The following is a 22,069-nucleotide window of genomic DNA, read 5'->3' on the forward strand; positions in this document are numbered from 1 at the left end:
CAACCTTTTGGGGTAAGTGACTGTCTGTAGTGTGTGTTTGTTTGTGTTTGAGGGTTACTTGCTGTGTGCTGAGCTTGTGTTTGTCAGTCTGTTTGTTTGTTTTGGTTGTTTGAAGGACCGTGTGCTGTGGCTGGCAGTTGGAAGCTGTGAGCTTCAAAGGAAGGTTTGAAAGCTAGAAGCCTCTGGTAAGTGGCTGAGCCTTAATCAGTGGGCGGGGCATTCATACAGGCCAGGGCTTTATAAAGCAGCGCACAAGCGACCAGGGAGCTTTGCGAACAGGGGCTGCTAACAGGGAGTTTCGCAAGGGAGTTCTCCAGGTGAAGGAGGAGCAATACAGCAACCTTTTGGGGTAAGTGACTGTCTGTAGTGTGTGTTTGTTTGTGTTTGAGGGTTACTTGCTGTGTGCTGAGCTTGTGTTTGTCAGTCTGTTTGGTTGTTTTGGTTGTTTGAAGGACCGTGTGCTGTGGCTGGCAGTTGGAAGCTGTGAGCTTCAAAGGAAGGTTTGAAAGCTAGAAGCCTCTGGTAAGTGGCTGAGCCTTAATCAGTGGGCGGGGCATTCATACAGGCCAGGGCTTTATAAAGCAGCGCACAAGCGACCAGGGAGCTTTGCGAACAGGGGCTGCTAACAGGGAGTTTCGCAAGGGAGTTCTCCAGGTGAAGGAGGAGCAATACAGCAACCTTTTGGGGTAAGTGACTGTCTGTAGTGTGTGTTTGTTTGTGTTTGAGGGTTACTTGCTGTGTGCTGAGCTTGTGTTTGTCAGTCTGTTTGGTTGTTTTGGTTGTTTGAAGGACCGTGTGCTGTGGCTGGCAGTTGGAAGCTGTGAGCTTCAAAGGAAGGTTTGAAAGCTAGAAGCCTCTGGTAAGTGGCTGAGCCTTAATCAGTGGGCGGGGCATTCATACAGGCCAGGGCTTTATAAAGCAGCGCACAAGCGACCAGGGAGCTTTGCGAACAGGGGCTGCTAACAGGGAGTTTCGCAAGGGAGTTCTCCAGGTGAAGGAGGAGCAATACAGCAACCTTTTGGGGTAAGTGACTGTCTGTAGTGTGTGTTTGTTTGTGTTTGAGGGTTACTTGCTGTGTGCTGAGCTTGTGTTTGTCAGTCTGTTTGTTTGTTTTGGTTGTTTGAAGGACCGTGTGCTGTGGCTGGCAGTTGGAAGCTGTGAGCTTCAAAGGAAGGTTTGAAAGCTAGAAGCCTCTGGTAAGTGGCTGAGCCTTAATCAGTGGGCGGGGCATTCATACAGGCCAGGGCTTTATAAAGCAGCGCACAAGCGACCAGGGAGCTTTGCGAACAGGGGCTGCTAACAGGGAGTTTCGCAAGGGAGTTCTCCAGGTGAAGGAGGAGCAATACAGCAACCTTTTGGGGTAAGTGACTGTCTGTAGTGTGTGTTTGTTTGTGTTTGAGGGTTACTTGCTGTGTGCTGAGCTTGTGTTTGTCAGTCTGTTTGGTTGTTTTGGTTGTTTGAAGGACCGTGTGCTGTGGCTGGCAGTTGGAAGCTGTGAGCTTCAAAGGAAGGTTTGAAAGCTAGAAGCCTCTGGTAAGTGGCTGAGCCTTAATCAGTGGGCGGGGCATTCATACAGGCCAGGGCTTTATAAAGCAGCGCACAAGCGACCAGGGAGCTTTGCGAACAGGGGCTGCTAACAGGGAGTTTCGCAAGGGAGTTCTCCAGGTGAAGGAGGAGCAATACAGCAACCTTTTGGGGTAAGTGACTGTCTGTAGTGTGTGTTTGTTTGTGTTTGAGGGTTACTTGCTGTGTGCTGAGCTTGTGTTTGTCAGTCTGTTTGTTTGTTTTGGTTGTTTGAAGGACCGTGTGCTGTGGCTGGCAGTTGGAAGCTGTGAGCTTCAAAGGAAGGTTTGAAAGCTAGAAGCCTCTGGTAAGTGGCTGAGCCTTAATCAGTGGGCGGGGCATTCATACAGGCCAGGGCTTTATAAAGCAGCGCACAAGCGACCAGGGAGCTTTGCGAACAGGGGCTGCTAACAGGGAGTTTCGCAAGGGAGTTCTCCAGGTGAAGGAGGAGCAATACAGCAACCTTTTGGGGTAAGTGACTGTCTGTAGTGTGTGTTTGTTTGTGTTTGAGGGTTACTTGCTGTGTGCTGAGCTTGTGTTTGTCAGTCTGTTTGGTTGTTTTGGTTGTTTGAAGGACCGTGTGCTGTGGCTGGCAGTTGGAAGCTGTGAGCTTCAAAGGAAGGTTTGAAAGCTAGAAGCCTCTGGTAAGTGGCTGAGCCTTAATCAGTGGGCGGGGCATTCATACAGGCCAGGGCTTTATAAAGCAGCGCACAAGCGACCAGGGAGCTTTGCGAACAGGGGCTGCTAACAGGGAGTTTCGCAAGGGAGTTCTCCAGGTGAAGGAGGAGCAATACAGCAACCTTTTGGGGTAAGTGACTGTCTGTAGTGTGTGTTTGTTTGTGTTTGAGGGTTACTTGCTGTGTGCTGAGCTTGTGTTTGTCAGTCTGTTTGTTTGTTTTGGTTGTTTGAAGGACCGTGTGCTGTGGCTGGCAGTTGGAAGCTGTGAGCTTCAAAGGAAGGTTTGAAAGCTAGAAGCCTCTGGTAAGTGGCTGAGCCTTAATCAGTGGGCGGGGCATTCATACAGGCCAGGGCTTTATAAAGCAGCGCACAAGCGACCAGGGAGCTTTGCGAACAGGGGCTGCTAACAGGGAGTTTCGCAAGGGAGTTCTCCAGGTGAAGGAGGAGCAATACAGCAACCTTTTGGGGTAAGTGACTGTCTGTAGTGTGTGTTTGTTTGTGTTTGAGGGTTACTTGCTGTGTGCTGAGCTTGTGTTTGTCAGTCTGTTTGTTTGTTTTGGTTGTTTGAAGGACCGTGTGCTGTGGCTGGCAGTTGGAAGCTGTGAGCTTCAAAGGAAGGTTTGAAAGCTAGAAGCCTCTGGTAAGTGGCTGAGCCTTAATCAGTGGGCGGGGCATTCATACAGGCCAGGGCTTTATAAAGCAGCGCACAAGCGACCAGGGAGCTTTGCGAACAGGGGCTGCTAACAGGGAGTTTCGCAAGGGAGTTCTCCAGGTGAAGGAGGAGCAATACAGCAACCTTTTGGGGTAAGTGACTGTCTGTAGTGTGTGTTTGTTTGTGTTTGAGGGTTACTTGCTGTGTGCTGAGCTTGTGTTTGTCAGTCTGTTTGTTTGTTTTGGTTGTTTGAAGGACCGTGTGCTGTGGCTGGCAGTTGGAAGCTGTGAGCTTCAAAGGAAGGTTTGAAAGCTAGAAGCCTCTGGTAAGTGGCTGAGCCTTAATCAGTGGGCGGGGCATTCATACAGGCCAGGGCTTTATAAAGCAGCGCACAAGCGACCAGGGAGCTTTGCGAACAGGGGCTGCTAACAGGGAGTTTCGCAAGGGAGTTCTCCAGGTGAAGGAGGAGCAATACAGCAACCTTTTGGGGTAAGTGACTGTCTGTAGTGTGTGTTTGTTTGTGTTTGAGGGTTACTTGCTGTGTGCTGAGCTTGTGTTTGTCAGTCTGTTTGTTTGTTTTGGTTGTTTGAAGGACCGTGTGCTGTGGCTGGCAGTTGGAAGCTGTGAGCTTCAAAGGAAGGTTTGAAAGCTAGAAGCCTCTGGTAAGTGGCTGAGCCTTAATCAGTGGGCGGGGCATTCATACAGGCCAGGGCTTTATAAAGCAGCGCACAAGCGACCAGGGAGCTTTGCGAACAGGGGCTGCTAACAGGGAGTTTCGCAAGGGAGTTCTCCAGGTGAAGGAGGAGCAATACAGCAACCTTTTGGGGTAAGTGACTGTCTGTAGTGTGTGTTTGTTTGTGTTTGAGGGTTACTTGCTGTGTGCTGAGCTTGTGTTTGTCAGTCTGTTTGTTTGTTTTGGTTGTTTGAAGGACCGTGTGCTGTGGCTGGCAGTTGGAAGCTGTGAGCTTCAAAGGAAGGTTTGAAAGCTAGAAGCCTCTGGTAAGTGGCTGAGCCTTAATCAGTGGGCGGGGCATTCATACAGGCCAGGGCTTTATAAAGCAGCGCACAAGCGACCAGGGAGCTTTGCGAACAGGGGCTGCTAACAGGGAGTTTCGCAAGGGAGTTCTCCAGGTGAAGGAGGAGCAATACAGCAACCTTTTGGGGTAAGTGACTGTCTGTAGTGTGTGTTTGTTTGTGTTTGAGGGTTACTTGCTGTGTGCTGAGCTTGTGTTTGTCAGTCTGTTTGTTTGTTTTGGTTGTTTGAAGGACCGTGTGCTGTGGCTGGCAGTTGGAAGCTGTGAGCTTCAAAGGAAGGTTTGAAAGCTAGAAGCCTCTGGTAAGTGGCTGAGCCTTAATCAGTGGGCGGGGCATTCATACAGGCCAGGGCTTTATAAAGCAGCGCACAAGCGACCAGGGAGCTTTGCGAACAGGGGCTGCTAACAGGGAGTTTCGCAAGGGAGTTTGGAAGGGGAGCAGGAAGGGGGCGAGGGTCCCTTGCCGGTTCCATCTGTTTTCTCTTGATTCCCCTTAATACCTATAAAGCAACTACATTCTAACTGTTTGCTTAAACAACCCTTTCAGCTGACAGGGGGCTGCAGACGGGAGTTTGACAGAGGGAGGCTTACGATGGTTAGGAAGACCCGCAACACCTGTGCCAGCACTGCTACTGTCTCCTCCACCTGTGCCTGTAGCCAGACAGAGTGCCTAAGCATGGATGCCTCTACCCAGATCCTGGTGTGGTTTTGCAAAGACTGTAACTTGCAATTTCCACTTACGGATATCCAGGCTGGGGGGACCATCCAATGTGAAAGGTGCCTGCTGGTGGAATCTCTCAGGCAGCAGGTGAGAGAGCTACAGGAGGAGGTGGCTAGGTTGAGGAGCATCCGTATCCACGAGCAATTCCTCGACAGTGTCCATGTGGAGACAGCTGAGGTAGCTGTCCCAGTACACAGGACTGCTGATACACCACTGGTGGAGGAGGAGATGGCTCAGGGTGGACGCTGGCAGCTGGTTACTTCTGGCAGCAGGCAGTGCTCCACCCTTGCTCCGAACCCTCCTGCCGTGGTTATAGGTAACCGTTATGCTCTTCTTGATACAGGAAAGAAGGAATCACTCCCTACAGTAAAGGAGGAGAAGCCTCGTACCCCTAAGGCTGGAGAGTCTGCTGCCACCACTGCGAATAGGAAACGTAGGGTAGTGGTGGTCGGAGACTCTCTGCTGAGGGGGACGGAGGCGCCCATCTGTCGCCCTGACATTTCATCTCGAGAGGTATGCTGCCTGCCGGGGGCCCGTATCCGAGACGTTACGGAGGCATTGTCGAGGATTATCCGGCCCTCTGACTACTACCCCATGCTACTCATCCATGTGGGCACAAATGATACTGCGCGGTGTGACACTGAGCGGATCAAGAGTGACTACAGGGCTCTGGGAGCACGGGTGAAGGAGTTTGGAGCACAGGTGGTATTCTCTTCAATTCTTCCTGTTAAAGGTAGGGGCCCGGGCAGAGACAGATGCATCATGGAGGTGAATGCCTGGCTGCGAAGATGGTGTCGCCAGGAGGGCTTTGGCTTCCTAGACCACGGGATGCTATTCGAGGAAGGACTGCTAGGCAGAGATGGCGTTCACCTTTCGAGGAGAGGGAAGACCCTATTCGGACACAGACTGGCTAACCTAGTGAGGAGGGCTTTAAACTAGGTTCGACGGGGACAGGTGAGCAAAGCCCACAGGTAAGTGGGGAACATGGAGACCGGGGAAATGAGTCGGAAACAAGAGGGAGTGTGGGCTATATTGGCAGAGAGAAAGGAGAGTCAGGAAAAAACTGGGAGGAAAGATCAAACCAGTATTTTAGATGCCTATATACAAATGCGAGAAGTATGGGGAATAAGCAGGAAGAACTGGAAGTGCTAATAAATAAATACAACTATGACATTGTTGGCATCACTGAAACTTGGTGGGATAATACACATGATTGGAATGTTGGTGTGGATGGGTACAGCTTGCTCAGGAAGGATAGACAGGGGAAAAAGGGAGGAGGTGTTGCCTTATATATTAAAAATGTACACACTTGGACAGAGGTAGAGATGGACATAGGAGACGGAAGTGTTGAGAGTCTCTGGGTTAGGCTTAAAGGGGCAAAAAACAAGGGAGATGTCATGCTAGGCGTCTACTACAGGCCACCTAACCAGGTGGAAGAGGTGGATGAGGCTTTTTTCAAGCAACTAACAAAATCATCCAAAGCCCAAGACTTGGTGGTGATGGGGGACTCAACTATCCGGATATATGTTGGGAAAATAACACAGCGGGGAACAGACTATCCAACAAATTCTTGGACTGCATTGGAGACAACTTTTTATTTCAGAAGGTTGAAAAAGCTACTAGGGGGGAAGCTGTTCTAGACTTGATTTTAACAAATAGGGAGGAACTCGTTGAGAATGTGAAAGTAGAAGGCAGCCTGGGTGAAAGTGATCATGAAATCATAGACTTTGCAATTCTAAGGAAGGGTAGAAGGGAGAACAGCAAAATAGAGACAATGGATTTCAGGAAGGCAGATTTTGGGAAGCTCAGAGAGCTGATAGGTAAGGTCCCATGGGAATCAAGACTGAGGGGAAAAACAACTGAGGAGAGTTGGCAGTTTTTCAAAGGGACACTATTAAGGGCCCAAAAGCAAGCTATTCCGCTGGTTAGGAAAGATAGAAAATGTGGCAAAAGACCACCTTGGCTTAACCACGAGATCTTGCACGATCTAAAAAATAAAAAGGAGTCATATAAAAAATGGAAACTAGGACAGATTACAAAGGATGAATATAGGCAAACAACACAGGAATGCAGGGGCAAGATTAGAAAGGCAAAGGCACAAAATGAGCTCAAACTAGCTACGGGAATAAAAGGAAACAAGAAGACTTTTTATCAATACATTAGAAGCAAGAGGAAGACCAAAGACAGGGTAGGCCCACTGCTTAGTGAAGAGGGAGAAACAGTAACAGGAAACTTGGAAATGGCAGAGATGCTTAATGACTTCTTTGTTTCGGTCTTCACCGAGAAGTCTGAAGGAATGCCTAACATAGTGAATGCTAATGGGAAGGGGGTAGGTTTAGCGGATAAAATAAAAAAAGAACAAGTTAAAAATCACTTAGAAAAGTTAGATGCCTGCAAGTCACCCGGGCCTGATGAAATGCATCCTAGAATACTCAAGGAGCTAATAGAGGAGGTATCTGAGCCTCTAGCTATTATCTTTGGAAAGTCATGGGAGACGGGAGAGATTCCAGAAGACTGGAAAAGGGCAAATATAGTGCCCATCTATAAAAAGGGAACTAAAAACAACCCAGGTAACTACAGACCAGTTAGTTTAACTTCTGTGCCAGGGAAGATAATGGAGCAAGTAATTAAGGAAATCATCTGCCAACACTTGGAAGGTGGTAAGGTGATAGGGAATAGCCAGCATGGATTTGTGAAGAACAAATCATGTCAAACCAATCTGATAGCTTTCTTTGATAGGATAACGAGCCTTGTGGATAAGGGTGAAGCGGTGGATGTGGTATACCTAGACTTTAGTAAGGCATTTGATACGGTCTCGCATGATATTCTTATCGATAAACTAGGCAAATACAAATTAGATGGGGCAACTATAAGGTGGGTGCATAACTGGCTGGATAATCGTACTCAGAGAGTTGTTATTAATGGTTCCCAATCCTGCTGGAAAGGCGTAACGAGTGGGGTACCGCAGGGGTCTGTTTTGGGACCGGCTCTGTTCAATATCTTCATCAACGACTTAGATATTGGCATAGAAAGTACGCTTATTAAGTTTGCGGATGATACCAAACTGGGAGGGATTGCAACTACTTTGGAGGACAGGGTCATAATTCAAAATGATCTGGACAAATTGGAGAAATGGTCTGAGTTAAACAGGATGAAGTTTAACAAAGACAAATGCAAAGTGCTCCACTTAGGAAGGAAAAATCAATTTCACACATACAGAATGGGAAAAGACTGTCTAGGAAGGAGTACGGCAGAAAGGGATCTAGGGGTTATAGTGGACCACAAGCTAAATATGAGTCAACAGTGTGATGCTGTTGCAAACAAAGCAAACATGATTCTGGGATGCATTAACAGGTGTGTTGTGAGCAAGACACGAGAAGTCATTCTTCCGCTCTACTCTGCTCTGGTTAGGCCTCAGCTGGAGTATTGTGTCCAGTTCTGGGCGCCGCATTTTAAAAAAGATGTGGAGAAACTGGAAAGGGTCCAAAGAAGAGCAACAAGAATGATTAAAGGTCTTGAGAACATGACCTATGAAGGAAGGCTGAAAGAATTGGGTTTGTTTAGTTTGGAAAAGAGAAGACTGAGAGGGGACATGATAGCAGTTTTCAGGTATATAAAAGGGTGTCATAAGGAGGAGGGAGAGAACTTGTTCACCTTAGCCTCTAAGGATAGAACCAGAAACAATGGGTTTAAACTGCAGCAAGGGAGGTCTAGATTGGACATTAGGAAAAAGTTCCTAACTGTCAGGGTGGTTAAACACTGGAACAAATTGCCTAGGGAGGTTGTGGAATCTCCGTCTCTGGAGATATTTAAGGGTAGGTTAGATAAATGTCTACTAGGGATGGTCTAGGCAGTATTTGGTCCTGCCATGCGGGCAGGGGACTGGACTCGATGACCTCTCGAGGTCCCTTCCAGTCCTAGAATCTATGAATCTATGAATAAATTTCTACTTGAATTCATAGCATTGAAGTTTGTTTTCTAAGTGATTAACTGAGAAATGATAGGCCTGGGCAGCCTTAAACAGCACTTTGAAACTGATTCCAGGAATTTTTCAAAGTGGTGCAAAGCAAGTTAGTCACATGACTCCAGTTATTCCTAATGGCAGCTGCATGTCTAAATTCTCATGCACTACTTGGAAAGTTTGTCCCCTAGGAAACCCAAACAGTGATTTTTCTTCTTTGTCTCATTCTGGGGGCTCTGTGTGCATAGTTGTACAAAGTTATCTCTGGTATAAACCCATTGACTTCAGGGGAGTCCTATCATGAAGTTGGCCCAGTCACTCCAGGCTACTTTATAGGGGTAAATAGGCTTGAAGTAGATTTAATGACAGCTAAGGGCAGGTCTAAAATATGGAATGTCTATTTTTTCCTCCCCTAGTAAGAGAAGGGCACTCCAGTTTTTAAATTTAGGCATCCAATTCTGATTTGAGTGCCCAAATGTAGTACCATGGATACTGAATGCCTAAGGGCCAGGTTGAGCAACCGCTGGGGTCAGTGACAAAATTCCCACTGACATCAATGAGCATAGGATCAGACCTTAAATGCCGAGTTTGTGCGTCTGCCTGTGGAATATAGAAACCCTAATGAATGAGTCCATATGTGAAAGATGTGATTTGTGACAGAGAAGGGACACCATTGTGAAGTCAGCACTGCTTGCTTCAGTGGAGTGATTCTTGATTTTCATGGGTGTCAGTGAGTAGAACCTAGGATCCTATATTAGAAATACCTAGACTTCCTGTAATTACATGATCAAACCCCTAGAGAGCTGACTCAGTCTGTCATCCTTCCTAGATGGATATGTTCAATTCTATGCAACTTACTGTGCATGTGGAGTTCTTCCTGCCAGGATTTAAAAAACAAAACAAAACACAAGAGCAAACAAAAAACCCAACCCAACTCACTGCCTGTCATGTAGGAGCACTAACGACTCCAAGTGTTCTTCACTAGAGGCAGAGTTTGCCCCAGTGATCTCACATTTCCTCTTGTCATTGCTGCTGTGCAAGATGCTGGCTGGTTGTCTGCTGCCAGCCTCTCTAAAGATGGCTTCATGTCAGAAGTGAAGTGAACCAGAGTTTGCAAAGTACTTTGTGATCAATGGGGAGGAGAAAGGTGCTATGGATGATATTATTACTAGCAACTGTAACTTCCTTTGGAAAACAATGACGTCATCAGAGGACACACATTGGGCCAAGAGCATCAGAACTGCTGAACAGAGTTCTGATGAAACATCTGATGTCCCGTAGTGCAAATCTACTTTGCCCCATCCCCTCCCTTTTCTTAGTTGCTGGCTATGCCCATACAATGCAGTATCTGCATGTAAGCGACAACATTCATCTCACACAGACATACAGGATTTCTCACCTGTCCAGCTTTTGCATTTTCACACACAAAAGCTTCATAGAACCTGGAAAACTGAGGAGCATTATCATTCACATCCAGGACTTTTACTGTGACTGATACACTGCCAACCTGTGAGGGATTGTCTAAAAGAAGAAAGAACAAAATAATTACAGGGACTTTATAATCACAGGAAAAAGTAGCTGTTTGCTCTACTAAAAAGGCAAGCGAACTCTCCTTTTTAGCCTTGTTGCACTGAAGGAAATTATTCTAATTGTAACAGGTGTGGGAAGATAGCAGATACTATAGGCAAGCTTGAGTTCCAGATTCCAGTCTAACCACCTCGACTCCTCAAATGTTCACAGCTTTCTCAAACCTGGCCACAAGCACAAGGTAAATTTCTGGGAAAGTTTGAGACGATGCCAAAAATTAAGGTAGGCTAAGGTTAAAAATAGAAACTCATAGACTTTGTGATGGTCCCTTCTGACTGTAATCATCTAATCTGATCTCCTGCACATTGCAGGCCACAGAACCTCACCCACCCACTCCTGTAATAGATCCCTAACCTCTGGCTGAGTCACTGAAGTCCACAAATCATGATTTAAAGACTCCAAGTTACAGAAAATCCACCATTTACACTACTTTAACCCCACCAGTGACCCATTCCCCATGCCTCAAAGGAAGGTGAAAAGCCCCTAGGGTCTCTGTCAATCTGACCCGGGGGAAAATTCCTTTTCAACCTCAAATATGGTGATTAGTTAGACCCTAAGCATGTGGGAAAGGCCCACCAGCCAGATACCTGGGAAAGAATTCTCTGTAGTAACTCAGAGCCCTCCCCATCTAGTATCCCATCACCGGCCACTGGAGACATTTGCTGCTAGCAGTCGTAGATTGGCTAAATGCCACTGTAGGCAGACTCATCAGATCATCCCCTCCAAAAACTTTTCAGGCTCAGTCTTGAAGCCAATTAGGGTTTCTGCTCCCCTTGGAAGGATGTTCCAGAACTTCACTCCTCTGATAGCTAGAAACCGTTATCTAATTTCAAGTCTAAACTTGCTGATGGTCAATTTATATTGATTTGTTCATGTGTCCACATTGGCACTTAACTTAAATAACTCTTTCCTCTCCCTGGTATTTATCCCTCTGATGTATTTATTGAGATCAATCATATCTTCTCAGCCTTCTTTTGGCTAAACAAGCCAAACTGTTTAAGTCTCCGCTCATAACGTAGGTTTTCCATTCTTCTGATCATCCTACTAGCCCTTCTCTGCACCTGTTCCAGTTTGAATTCATCTTTACAATTCTGGTCTCCCATGTTTAAGATACAGTCATCCAGATGAGGTCTCACCAGTGGCTTGTATAACTGTACTAACACTTCTGTCTCTACTGGAAATACCTTGCCTGATGCAGCCTAGGACTGCATTAGCTTTTTTCATGGCTGCATCACATTGGTGGCTCATAGTCATCCTGTGATCAACCAATACACCCATCCTTCTTTGTCACCTCCAACTAATACATCCCCATCTTATAACAAAAATTCTTCTCATTAGTCCCTAAATACATGACCTCGCACTATTAAATGTCATCCCATTTCACCTTATTCATCTATTGTATGCACAAGTGCATACTGACTCAGGCAATTTGAAAGCTAGAAGCCTTAAAGAAATGTTGTACTGCACATACAGAAAAGTGAAATTTTATTTGCTTCAGACAATATGGGACACTTCCGTAGCTACAGCCAACTCAGAGAATGAGTCAGTGGGTGCTGTGCAAAGGAGTTTCACCTTATCTTTCTCTGATCCTAGTGCTGCTCTAATGCATGGCTTTAACTGAGCCGGTGGGCTGCTTTGGCCACAGAAGGCTGAGCACACGGGTAAGGATAGGTTGGGATGGTGTGAGGTCATATCAGGTTATGACCCCTTCCTGCTGCTATATAGGGAGGGGAGGTGTGTTATAAAAGCCCTTACATTAGCTCTCTACTATTGGGGTAGGTCACCCTGGCACTTGACTTAGGTGAGCCTCCCTGGACTTATGAAATTGGATTTTTGGCTGCATTAGACTAGTGGTGCAGCAGTGCAAAGCAGTGACAATTCAAGATCCACTTGATCTGTTCCTCAATCTTTTTCAAATAAAACAAGCAATTCTTCTTCTTCGAGGATTAAGCCAAGGCAAAGTTTTACACTTATATCTTTGAGCTGTGCATATTTAAAAAAAAAAAAAAAAAAAAAAAAAAAGGCAAAACCTTGACACTTCTATTAAAGCGGAAATGGTATATTTGCCCCCCCCCACACACACACACCTCCCTCCTTCACCTAACTCAGAGATGGCTGAGTGTATTTTGTACAAATGTTCAAAAAATATTCACTTGCAGACTGAGGGTGAGTATATAATTTAACAAAATTCATGGCAGAGAGGGAGGAAAACATAAGAATGACATCTAGTGTGGTGGTCAGAACACTCCCCTGGGATGTGAGACACCCAGTACCCCTGCTCTAATGGATTTTTTTAAATTTATCCACAGTTTGAACAGGTGACTGAGGGACCACATCAGAATATCCCATAACGCCATGGCTAAGGCATGCATCTGAGAGGTGGAAGATCTCAGTCCAGATTCTTCAGGGGTGTGTGTGTGTGTGTGTGTTTGTGGGGGGGGGGGATTTGAACCAGCTTTCCCACATCCAAGGTAAGTACCCTACCCACCAGCTAAAAGTTAGGAGTTGTCGCCTGCCCCTGGCTGTTTTTGTAAGCTTGTCTATTGGAGCCCAATGTGGTAGGCAAGTCTGTCTTCTCCTGGATCATGCATCGTTCTGGGATTTAGACAGCTGGATGCCTGGTGAGAGGCTGCAGGGCACATGCTCAACGGCAGAAATGTAGGCTCCTAGCAGCGGCGCCAACTTTCTCTGGCACCGGTGGGTACCTGCGCCCCCCACCCCATCCCTGCCCCTGGCCCTGTCCCCATTCCAACCCCATCCCCAAAGTCCCCGCCCTAACTCTGCCCCCTCCCTGCCCCTATTGGATCCCTTCCCCAAATCCCCGCCCCGGCCCCGCCTCTTCCCCCAGCGCGCGTGGCATTCCCCCTCCTCCCCTCTCGCTCCCTGCCCTGCGAATCAGCTGTGTCGCAGCGCAAGGGCTGGGAGGGAGGGGAAGCAGGACGCGGTGGCGTGCTCGCAGTGGAGGCGGAGGTGAGTTGGAGCAGGCGGGCGGGCCGTGGGCCAGGGGGAGCTGCCTGTGGGTGCTCAGCACCCACCAATTTTTTTCCGGGGCTGGAGCACCCACGGAGTCGGCGCATATGGCTTCTAGTGAACTTTTACTGCACAATTTTAGGCACAGAGTAAGTTTAGGTGCCTACAGGATTTGAGGGCAGCTGATCCGGAGATTTATGAATCCCAGAGGGACCTGATTCTGGGAATTAGGTCCATAAACTGGCACTTGTGCGCTTAAGTCCTTTCGTGAATCTAGCCCTATATGTTCACTGCTGCAGAAGTAACATTTACTTTGAAGTCTTTTGATAGCACAGTTAGTTTGAGATTTTCAAAGCTGCCTAAAATAAATGGGAATTTGGTGTATAAATCTCTTAGGTGATCTTGAAAATCTCAACCTTATTCTTTTATAAATTTTTAAGGACCTGATTCCTCCACCATAGTGAACTGAACCTTATGGGGCAGGTGGTCCAATTCACTTAGCAGTCTGGGGGTTCTGCTCAACAGAAGGGTGGCAGAATTGGCTCCTAGGTTAGAACATAAGAACATAAGAATGGCCATCCTTGGTCAGACCAAAGGTCCATCAAGCCCAGTAGCCTGTCCTCTGACAATGGCCAATGGCAGGTGCCCCAAAGTGAATGAACAGACAGGTTATCATCAAGTGATCCATGCCCTGTCACCCAATCTCAGTTTCTGGTAAACAGAGGCTAGGGACACCATTCCTGCCCATCCTGGCTAATAGTCATTGATGGACCTATCTAGCTCCCTTTTGAACCCTGTTATAGTATTGGCCTTCACAACAGCCTCTGGCAAGGAGTTCCAGAGGTTGACAGTGCGTTGCGGGAAAAAATATTTTCTTGTGTTTGTTTTAAACCTGCTACCTATTAATTTCATTTGGTGGTCCCTTGTTCTTGTATTATGAGAAGGAGTAAATAACGCTTACTTATTTATTTTCTCTATACCACTCATGATTTTATAGACCTCTATCATATCCCCCCCTTAAGTGCCTCTTTTCCAAGCTGAAAAGTCCCAGACTTATTAATCTCTCCTCATACGGAAGCCATTCTATATCCCTAATAATTTTTGTTGCCCTTTTCTGAACCTTTTCCAATTCCAATATATCTTTTTTGAGATGGGGCGACCACATTTGCACGCAGTATTCAAGGTGTGGGCGTATCATGGATTTATATAGAGTCAATATGATATTTTCTGTCTTATTATCTATCCCTTTCTTGATGATTCCCAACATTATGTTCGCTTTTTTGACTGCTGCTGCACATTGAGTGGATGATTTCAGAGAACTATCCTCAATGACTCCAAGATCTCTTTCTTGAGTGGTAACAGCTAATTTAGACCCCATCATTGTATATGCATAGTTAGGATTATGTTTTCCAATATGCATTACTTTACATTTATCAACATTAAATTTCCTCTGCCATTTTGTTGCCCAGTCACCCAGTTTTGTGAGATCCTTTTGTAGCTCTTCGCAGTCTGCCTGGGACTTAACTATCTTGAGTAGTTTTGTATCATCTGCAAATTTTGCCACCTCACTGTTTACCCCTTTCTCCAGATCATTTATGGATATGTTAAATAGGACTGGGCCTAGTACAGACCCCTGGGGGACACCACTATTTACCTCTCTCCATTCTGAAAACTGACCATTTATTCCTACCCTTTGTTTCCTATCTTTTAACCAGATACCAATCCATGAGAGAACCTTCCCTCTTATCCCATGACTGCTTATTTCACTTAAGAGCCTTTGGTGAGGGACCTTGTCAAAGACTTTCTGAAAATCTAAATACACTATATCCACTGGATCTCCTTTGTCCGCATGCTTGTTGACACCCCTCAACAAATTCTAGTAGATTGGTGAGGCATGATTTCCCTTTACAAAAACCATGTTGACTATTTCCCAACAAATTATGTTCATCTATGTGTCTGACAATTTTGTTCTTTATGATAGGTTTCAACCAATTTGCCTTGTACAAAGTGAGGCTTACTGGCCTGTAAGTTGCCAGGATCACCTCTGGAGCCCTTTTTAAAACTTGGCATCACATTAGCTATCCTCCAGTCATTTGGTACAGAAGCTGATTTAAATGATAGGTCACAGATGACAGTTAGTAGTCCTGCAATTTCCCATTTGAGTTCCTTCAGAACTCTTGGGTAAATACCAAAAGGCCCTGGAGACCTATTACTGTTTAGTTTATCAATTTGTTCCAAAACCTCCTCTGACACCTCAATTTGGAACAGTTCCTCAGATCTGTCACCCAAAAAGAATGGCTCAGGTTTGGGGATCTCCCTCACATCCTTAACAGTGAAGACCGATGCAAAGAATTCATTTAGTTTCTCCGCGATGGCCTTATTGTCTTTGAATGCTCCTTTAGCATCTCGATCGTCCAGTGGCCCCATTGGTTGTTTAGAAGGCTTTCTGCTTCTGATGTATTTAAAAATGTTTTTGCTATTACTTTTGGAGTCTTTGGCTAGATGTTATTCAAATTCTTTTTGGGGGTTTCTAATTATATTTTTACACTTCATTTGCCAGAGTTTATGCTCTTTTCTATTTTCCTCAGGACTTATCTTCCACTTTTTAAAGGATGACGTTTTGCCTCTCACTGCTTCTTTTACTTTGTTGTTTAACCACAGTGGCTCTTTTTTGGTTCTCTTACTATGTTTTTTTTAAATTGGGGTATACATTTAAGTTGAGCCTCTACTATGGCGTCTTTAAAAAGTTTCCACACAGTTTGCAGGGATTTTACTTTTGGTGCTGAACCTTTTAATTTCTGTTTCACTAACCTCCTCATTTTTGTGTAGTTCCCCTTTCTGAAATTAAATACTACAGTGTTGGGTCACTGTGGAGTTTTACCCACCACAGGGATGTTAAATTTAACATTAAAGTTACTGATTGCAAAAGGTGCCAGGTTAAAGAGCCCTGGAGTATGAAGTACTCCAGCTGTAAAGCAGGTACTGCCTAAATAACAGGAGTGCACTCTCATTCAAACTGCCCAGCTAGTCTATTTCAAACCTGATGTAGCCCTAGATGTGATCTTTCTAGATGAGTCCTATCAGTTCTTGGACAACTGAGGGACTGCTGACAAAGATACCAGTTAATGCTGAGTGATGGCAGATTTTGTGATGCCCACAAGAAAATGGACTGAGATCATTAACAAAACCTTGTGACGCATAGAGGTTTCAGCTCAGATGCCTGAAGCTCTGCGTTGAATTTCATGTTCATTTGTACCCTAAGCTAAGCGCTATCAAAATTGCAGTTTTTCATAGATTCATTTTAAAACTATCAGTGCCTCCTTTGCACCTAGAAGTTCACAATGGTGAATCTGGGCTGAATTTTTGGTATGTAAATAAACAGGGAATCCTAGCAAATTTCAACTGTTCTGGAGTTGTTAAAAGCAATTCACACAGCTTCTGTGGAATGACTTGGCTGTAAACAGCAAGCAGATGGCAATGACATTTGCTCTCTACTGACCTAGGATGGATTTGAACCAGTGACCCAGAAGTGAAAAGGCTCTCATCCTATTACCAATTCCCTGAGCCATCCAATCCTCCCTAGGAGCCTTGGTTTCTACTCTGATATGCACTGCAGCATCTATTTTTGTTAACTAGTTGTTCTGGGGAGACGGCTCTCACTGAATCATATTTCAAGAAGAGCTTTACAATAATTCACTTGAATACTAATGAGTTGAGAAAACAACACTCTGCATTTAATTGTAACCCCCCCCATCTCATCCCTTTACAAAAAAGAGTGTAAAATCTAAAATGCAATATTCACTCTGTAATGTGAGAAGTTCAATTCAGACAGATAATGTGACTTCCATTCAATTAATAAAAAAAATGTGAATCGCTTAATTGAAAACAATCTATCACTGTACCTATTGTATCTCTAATCTATCTACAGTCTCCATCTACTTACTCAGCTCCACAGCCAGCACAGTGATATTGTGCCAAGAAAGGTCTTCCCGGTCAAGAGGTCTTGCAGTCATCAAAGCTCCTGTTGTAATGTCAACGTAAAAGAACCTCCCAGGATCACTGCTTCTATCAATTGAATATCTGCAAAAGTACATATTAAAAATATTATGCAACTTTTGGGGAAACACTGTGTTACAACACATACAGAACATAAGAACGGCCATACGCGATCAGACCAATGGTCCATCTAGCCCAGTAGCCTGTTTTCCAATGGTGGCCAATGCCAGGTGCCCCAGAGGGAATGCACAGAACAGGTAATCATCAAGTGATCCATCCCCTGTTGCCCATTCCCAGCTTCTGGCAAACAGAAGCTAATAGCTACTGATGGACCTATCCTCCATGAATTTATCTAGTTCTTTTTTGAGCCCTGTTATAGTCTTGGCCTTCACAACATCCTCTGGCAAAGATTTCCACAGGTTGACTGTGCATTGTGTGAAGAAATACTTCCTTTGGTTTGTTTTAAACCTGCTGCCTATTATTTTCATTTGGTGACCCCGAGTTCTTGTGTTATGAGAAGGAGTAAATAACACTTATTTTTCTCCACACCCATCATGAGTTTATAGACTTCTCTCATATCCCCCCTTAGGGATCTCTTTTCCAAGCTGACAAGTCCCAGTCTTATTAATCTCTCCTCAAACGGAAGCCATTCCATACTCCCTAATCATTTTGGTTGCTCTTTTCTGTTCCTTTTCCAATTCAAATATCTTTTTTGAGATGGGGTGACAACATCTGCACGCAATATTCAAGATGTTGGTCTATCATGGATTTATTTAGAGGCAACAGGATATTTTTTGTCTTATTATCTATCCTTTTCCTAATGATTCCTGACATTAACTTTTCTGACTGCCAGTGCACATTGAGTGGATGGTTTCAGAGAACTATCCACAATGACTCCAAGATCTCTCTCTTGAGTGGTAACAGCTAATTTAGACCCCATCATTTTATATATATATATATTTGGGATTATGTTTTCCAACAATAGGGAAAACAGGATATTTTTTCTATTTTAAATAGAGATTTTTGAGGCATTAGATTTATGACAGAAATCTGCATGAGAGTTGCTGTATTTTTCTATAATAATCATTCTTGTATGAGGTCTATAAAAAGATTTTTCCTATGACAGTTTAAGGCCAGCTAGTATCTGAAAGTTAATATAGCCTTCTCATTAGTGGTTCAGCATTAATTAGTGATGTCACAAAGCACAGGTGGAGGTTTTCTCCACACACTATCTCCGATTAATAACTAGTCTTACACTGTACTGTTTTAATAATCTTCCTTAGTCACTCAGCAGTAATCAAGCCACATTTCCAGCAATCAGAGTCTCTCAGTGGGGGAGTCCAGATGCCAGAAACTGGGAATAAGAGGATTTGAGCATTCCCATGTGTTTAGTGTGCCCTTCTGGCGCTTTAAATTTATTTTCAAATTTGAAAAAAAAGAGGCATTTTTGATTAAATTTTTTTTTTTTTTGGATTACAACCTTAGTTTCTGGTGGAATCATTTCTGATGCATTGAGTGTATGTTTTCCTCCTCCTTTGATTTTGCACTACGAGGGCCAGATTCTCCCCAACCTTGCATCTTGTGCGGTCATTTACACCAGTGAGTGCAAGGATGGTGTAAAACACTACCATTCTGATTTTGCTCTTATTAGGCATCGATGTAACTGGCCAAATGAGGTGCAAGGCAGTGGAGGAGCAATAGTTGATTTCTACATCTTTATTTACCCAAATCATTCATATTTTGTTTTTCTCTGTGTATTTACAATGCAGGAGGAAAGGGAGGCTGCACACAAGAAAATGTGTATGTAAATACTGGAGCATATTTTTTATTGCTCCTGAATTTAAATAGGAGTACTTGTGGCACCTTGGAGACTAAAAAATTTATTTGAGCATAAGCTTTCGTGAGCTACAGCCCACTTATGCTCAAATAAATTTGTTAGTCTCTAAGGTGCCACACGTACTCCTGTTCTTTTTGCGGATACAGACTAACACGGCTGTTACTCTGAAACCTGAATTTAAATAGTAGGTCTTGCCTTGCTGTTTGTATTTTTTCCCCCTTAAAAAGCTTGTTCTCAACTGAGTTGGCTGAAAAGTCCTGGGGAAAAACTCAAAACTACAGTAAAAACATGCACATATATCTACCTTTTGTGTCTACAGATATATTTTTTCACAAATGCACACGAACTTGTTTTCACTGCAAAGCTGCAGCGTGTGGATGATGCCAGAAAATGATTAGAATGATAAGACCCTGAGGCAGAGAGAGCAGAATGACGTAGTTTGATGGATACTGAAGGAAAGACTAAGATGAGAAGCACAGAGCCGAATGAAGGATAGTCTCATAATCTAGTTAGGAGTTAGAAACATTTGACATGATGTAGGAAAAAGGAAAGCATACATCTTAGAGAGAGCACTTTTAGGGGAAAATGGTGCGCTAAGCAGAACAGGCTTTGTGTCTACCAGGTTCCCTCGCTATGTGAAGCCCATAAAGCCACATATAAGGATTTCATTGTCCCTTCAAAAATTGTAACAACTCAGCATCTAGCATTCCTGCTGTGCTTCCAGGCAGCTGAGAAGCTGAACTTGCACAGGGGGAGGGAAACAATATAGCAACTGCTTGCATAGATCAGAGAAACTTTAAGGGCTATCCGCTGGTCTATGAAAATGCAATGAACCTGCAACTTTTTGTAAGTTTCAACGCTGAATACATGAGATGGTCTCAAAGAACATTGTTTTTTTCTGGTAAGACTTGGCTGCCACTCTGGAAATGAGAGAGATAATCATGCAACTCATTCTTTTGGTTCCTGGCTGAATTGTAGACACGAAGCTCCCATGACTGTGAAGGTAGTTTACCTTCCTTTATTGCTTCTAAGCAGCTTGAATGTCACAATATATAATTGAGTGGTCCAGGCATATGTTATTAGCATGCACTCTATCTATTACAAATGTATTTGTATAGCTGAACTGTTGACAAAGAGAGGTTGCGTGTAACAATGTGCTTTGAAACAGAAGGGAAAAGCGAGAAGAGAGTTGATTACCTACAACACAATATGAAGACAGATCTGCAATGGGGGTTTCAATTTACACCAGCTGAGTATCTGGCCTAAGACATACAGTAGAAAATCTCTGGATAACAAGAAAAGCTAAAAAAACACTATGAAAAACCTGATTGAGTTGTTGGTCACATCAGGGTCCCTGGCAGAAATAATTTGTATGGTGGTTCCAATCTCCACATCCTCAGGCACTTCCACAAAGTAGAAGCTAGGCTCAAACACTGGTGGCTCGTCCACATCCTCCACAATGATGTGCACAGTCGTGGTGTCTCGGAAGGGGCCCAGATTCAGGAAACGCATTTCCAGGTGGGGATTGGTGCCTTCTACTTTTAAAGTGTAACTTTTCTTGCTCTCAAAACTTAAAGGCTGGAGAAGAGAAAAGGACTGTGTTAAGCCCGTTGAATTCATTGTGTTAGGCTGCAGCCTCCTGCGTGCTAATATAAATGCTTCCCCCGCTTTTTACTGCATCTCAGTCTCTTTCCACAGATTTATCTCTATTACATGGTCAGTCTTTATGCCAAATACCGCGTCTAAATATTTTTAGTTGAAAATAAATCCTGAAGGGGCAATTGTATCAGGAACATTCTGTATTTAGCTGAAAACCCAACAACTAAAGTGATGAGAGGAAGGGTTCTGATTGAAACAACTGAAGGTCTGAAAATTGTTCACCCAATCAAGTGCTATCCATAAGTCTAGTGGAAGCAAAAGCAATTGCAAAGTTATAGTTAAAAGTTATAGGGGACCCTGCTGCAAATTTAATTTCCTGCAGTTCTAATAACTAAATGTTCACAAACCCTTAACATATAGGGAGTTTTACGGTGGAAAACAGATCAGTAGAATCCCCTTAATTGGTGCAGAGTCTGAGCAAAACAAACTTTGTGCCTATAATGCAATAGCCCAGTTTTCAGAGGCATACAGTGTGCTGTAAAAAATCATGGATTTTATGGTTTTTAGCCTGGTATTTTTGTAACCTTAGAACCATGAAACTGCCTTGCATAGAGCAGATCATTAACCCACTTAATTCACTGTGGAGGTGGAGCTGATTGAGGCTTGTACATCTATTCCCAACCTCTTGGAGCACTATTGACTTTCAATCTTTGTCATTCTTTTCTTTTTGACAACAGAACAAAATTAGATGGGTAGTGGAATTGCGAGAGGGCTGGGTGGCAGGGCAACTGGGAAGCAGGCCTGAGTGTTTTCCACTGGAGTGCATTCAAGGAGAATGAAGGGGAAGGCCAGTGGTGGTAGGTATGTGGGAGGGCACAGCATAAGTGGCAGAAGTTCTCCCAGACCCATAGGCAGCAGAGGTCATTGTGCACTCGCCCCCCACCACCAAGGTGGAAGTCAGTAGTTTGCTGTAATTGCTACCCTCTGGTGAGCCAGTTTGTGTCACCTTGTGCAGTACCGATGGTTCTTTGAGATGTGTCCCCTATGGGTGCTCCCCTCTAGGTGCATGTGCACCCCTGCACCTCTAATCGGAGATTTTTGGGAGTAGTGACAGTTGAGCCCATGCATGTGCTCTCCCTCCCTCGTGGTCTGCCTCAAGGCTATCTAGCACTGCACGGGCGAACCCCCCTCACTTACTTCACCACCACAGAGCCCTATAGAGAATTCTGAAGTAGAGGGGCTGAGGGAGGGTTGTGGAGCACCAATAGGGGGACACGTCTCGAAGAACCATGTTACTGCACAAGGTGAGTAACTTCCTCCTCTTCTTCGAGTAGTGTCCCTATGGGTGCTCCACTGTAGGTGACTCCTGAGCAGTACCCACCACTGGAGGCTGGGACTTTGGAGTGGAGTCTGTTACTACAGAGAGTATTGTGGAGTCAAAGATGGCATCGGCGGCCAAATCTTCAGTGAT

General features: G+C 44.7%; 1 protein-coding gene across 2 annotated transcripts in view; it reads right to left on the reverse strand.

Annotated features, from left to right (window-relative positions):
* CDH20 (cadherin 20) overlaps positions 1-22,069 on the reverse strand; it is a 176,041-nt gene that overhangs the window by 21,161 nt on the left and 132,811 nt on the right. For both annotated transcript variants that reach the window (XM_054020213.1, XM_054020214.1), the window contains 3 exons: positions 20,324-20,577; positions 17,110-17,246; positions 10,009-10,130 (listed from right to left, as the gene is read on the reverse strand). In XM_054020213.1, the coding sequence (XP_053876188.1) occupies positions 10,009-10,130; positions 17,110-17,246; positions 20,324-20,577 (513 nt within the window). The remainder of the gene's footprint in view (positions 1-10,008; positions 10,131-17,109; positions 17,247-20,323; positions 20,578-22,069) is intronic.

Source organism: Malaclemys terrapin, chromosome 2, assembly GCF_027887155.1.
Source record: "Malaclemys terrapin pileata isolate rMalTer1 chromosome 2, rMalTer1.hap1, whole genome shotgun sequence".
NCBI classification, from domain to species: Eukaryota; Metazoa; Chordata; order Testudines; family Emydidae; genus Malaclemys; species Malaclemys terrapin.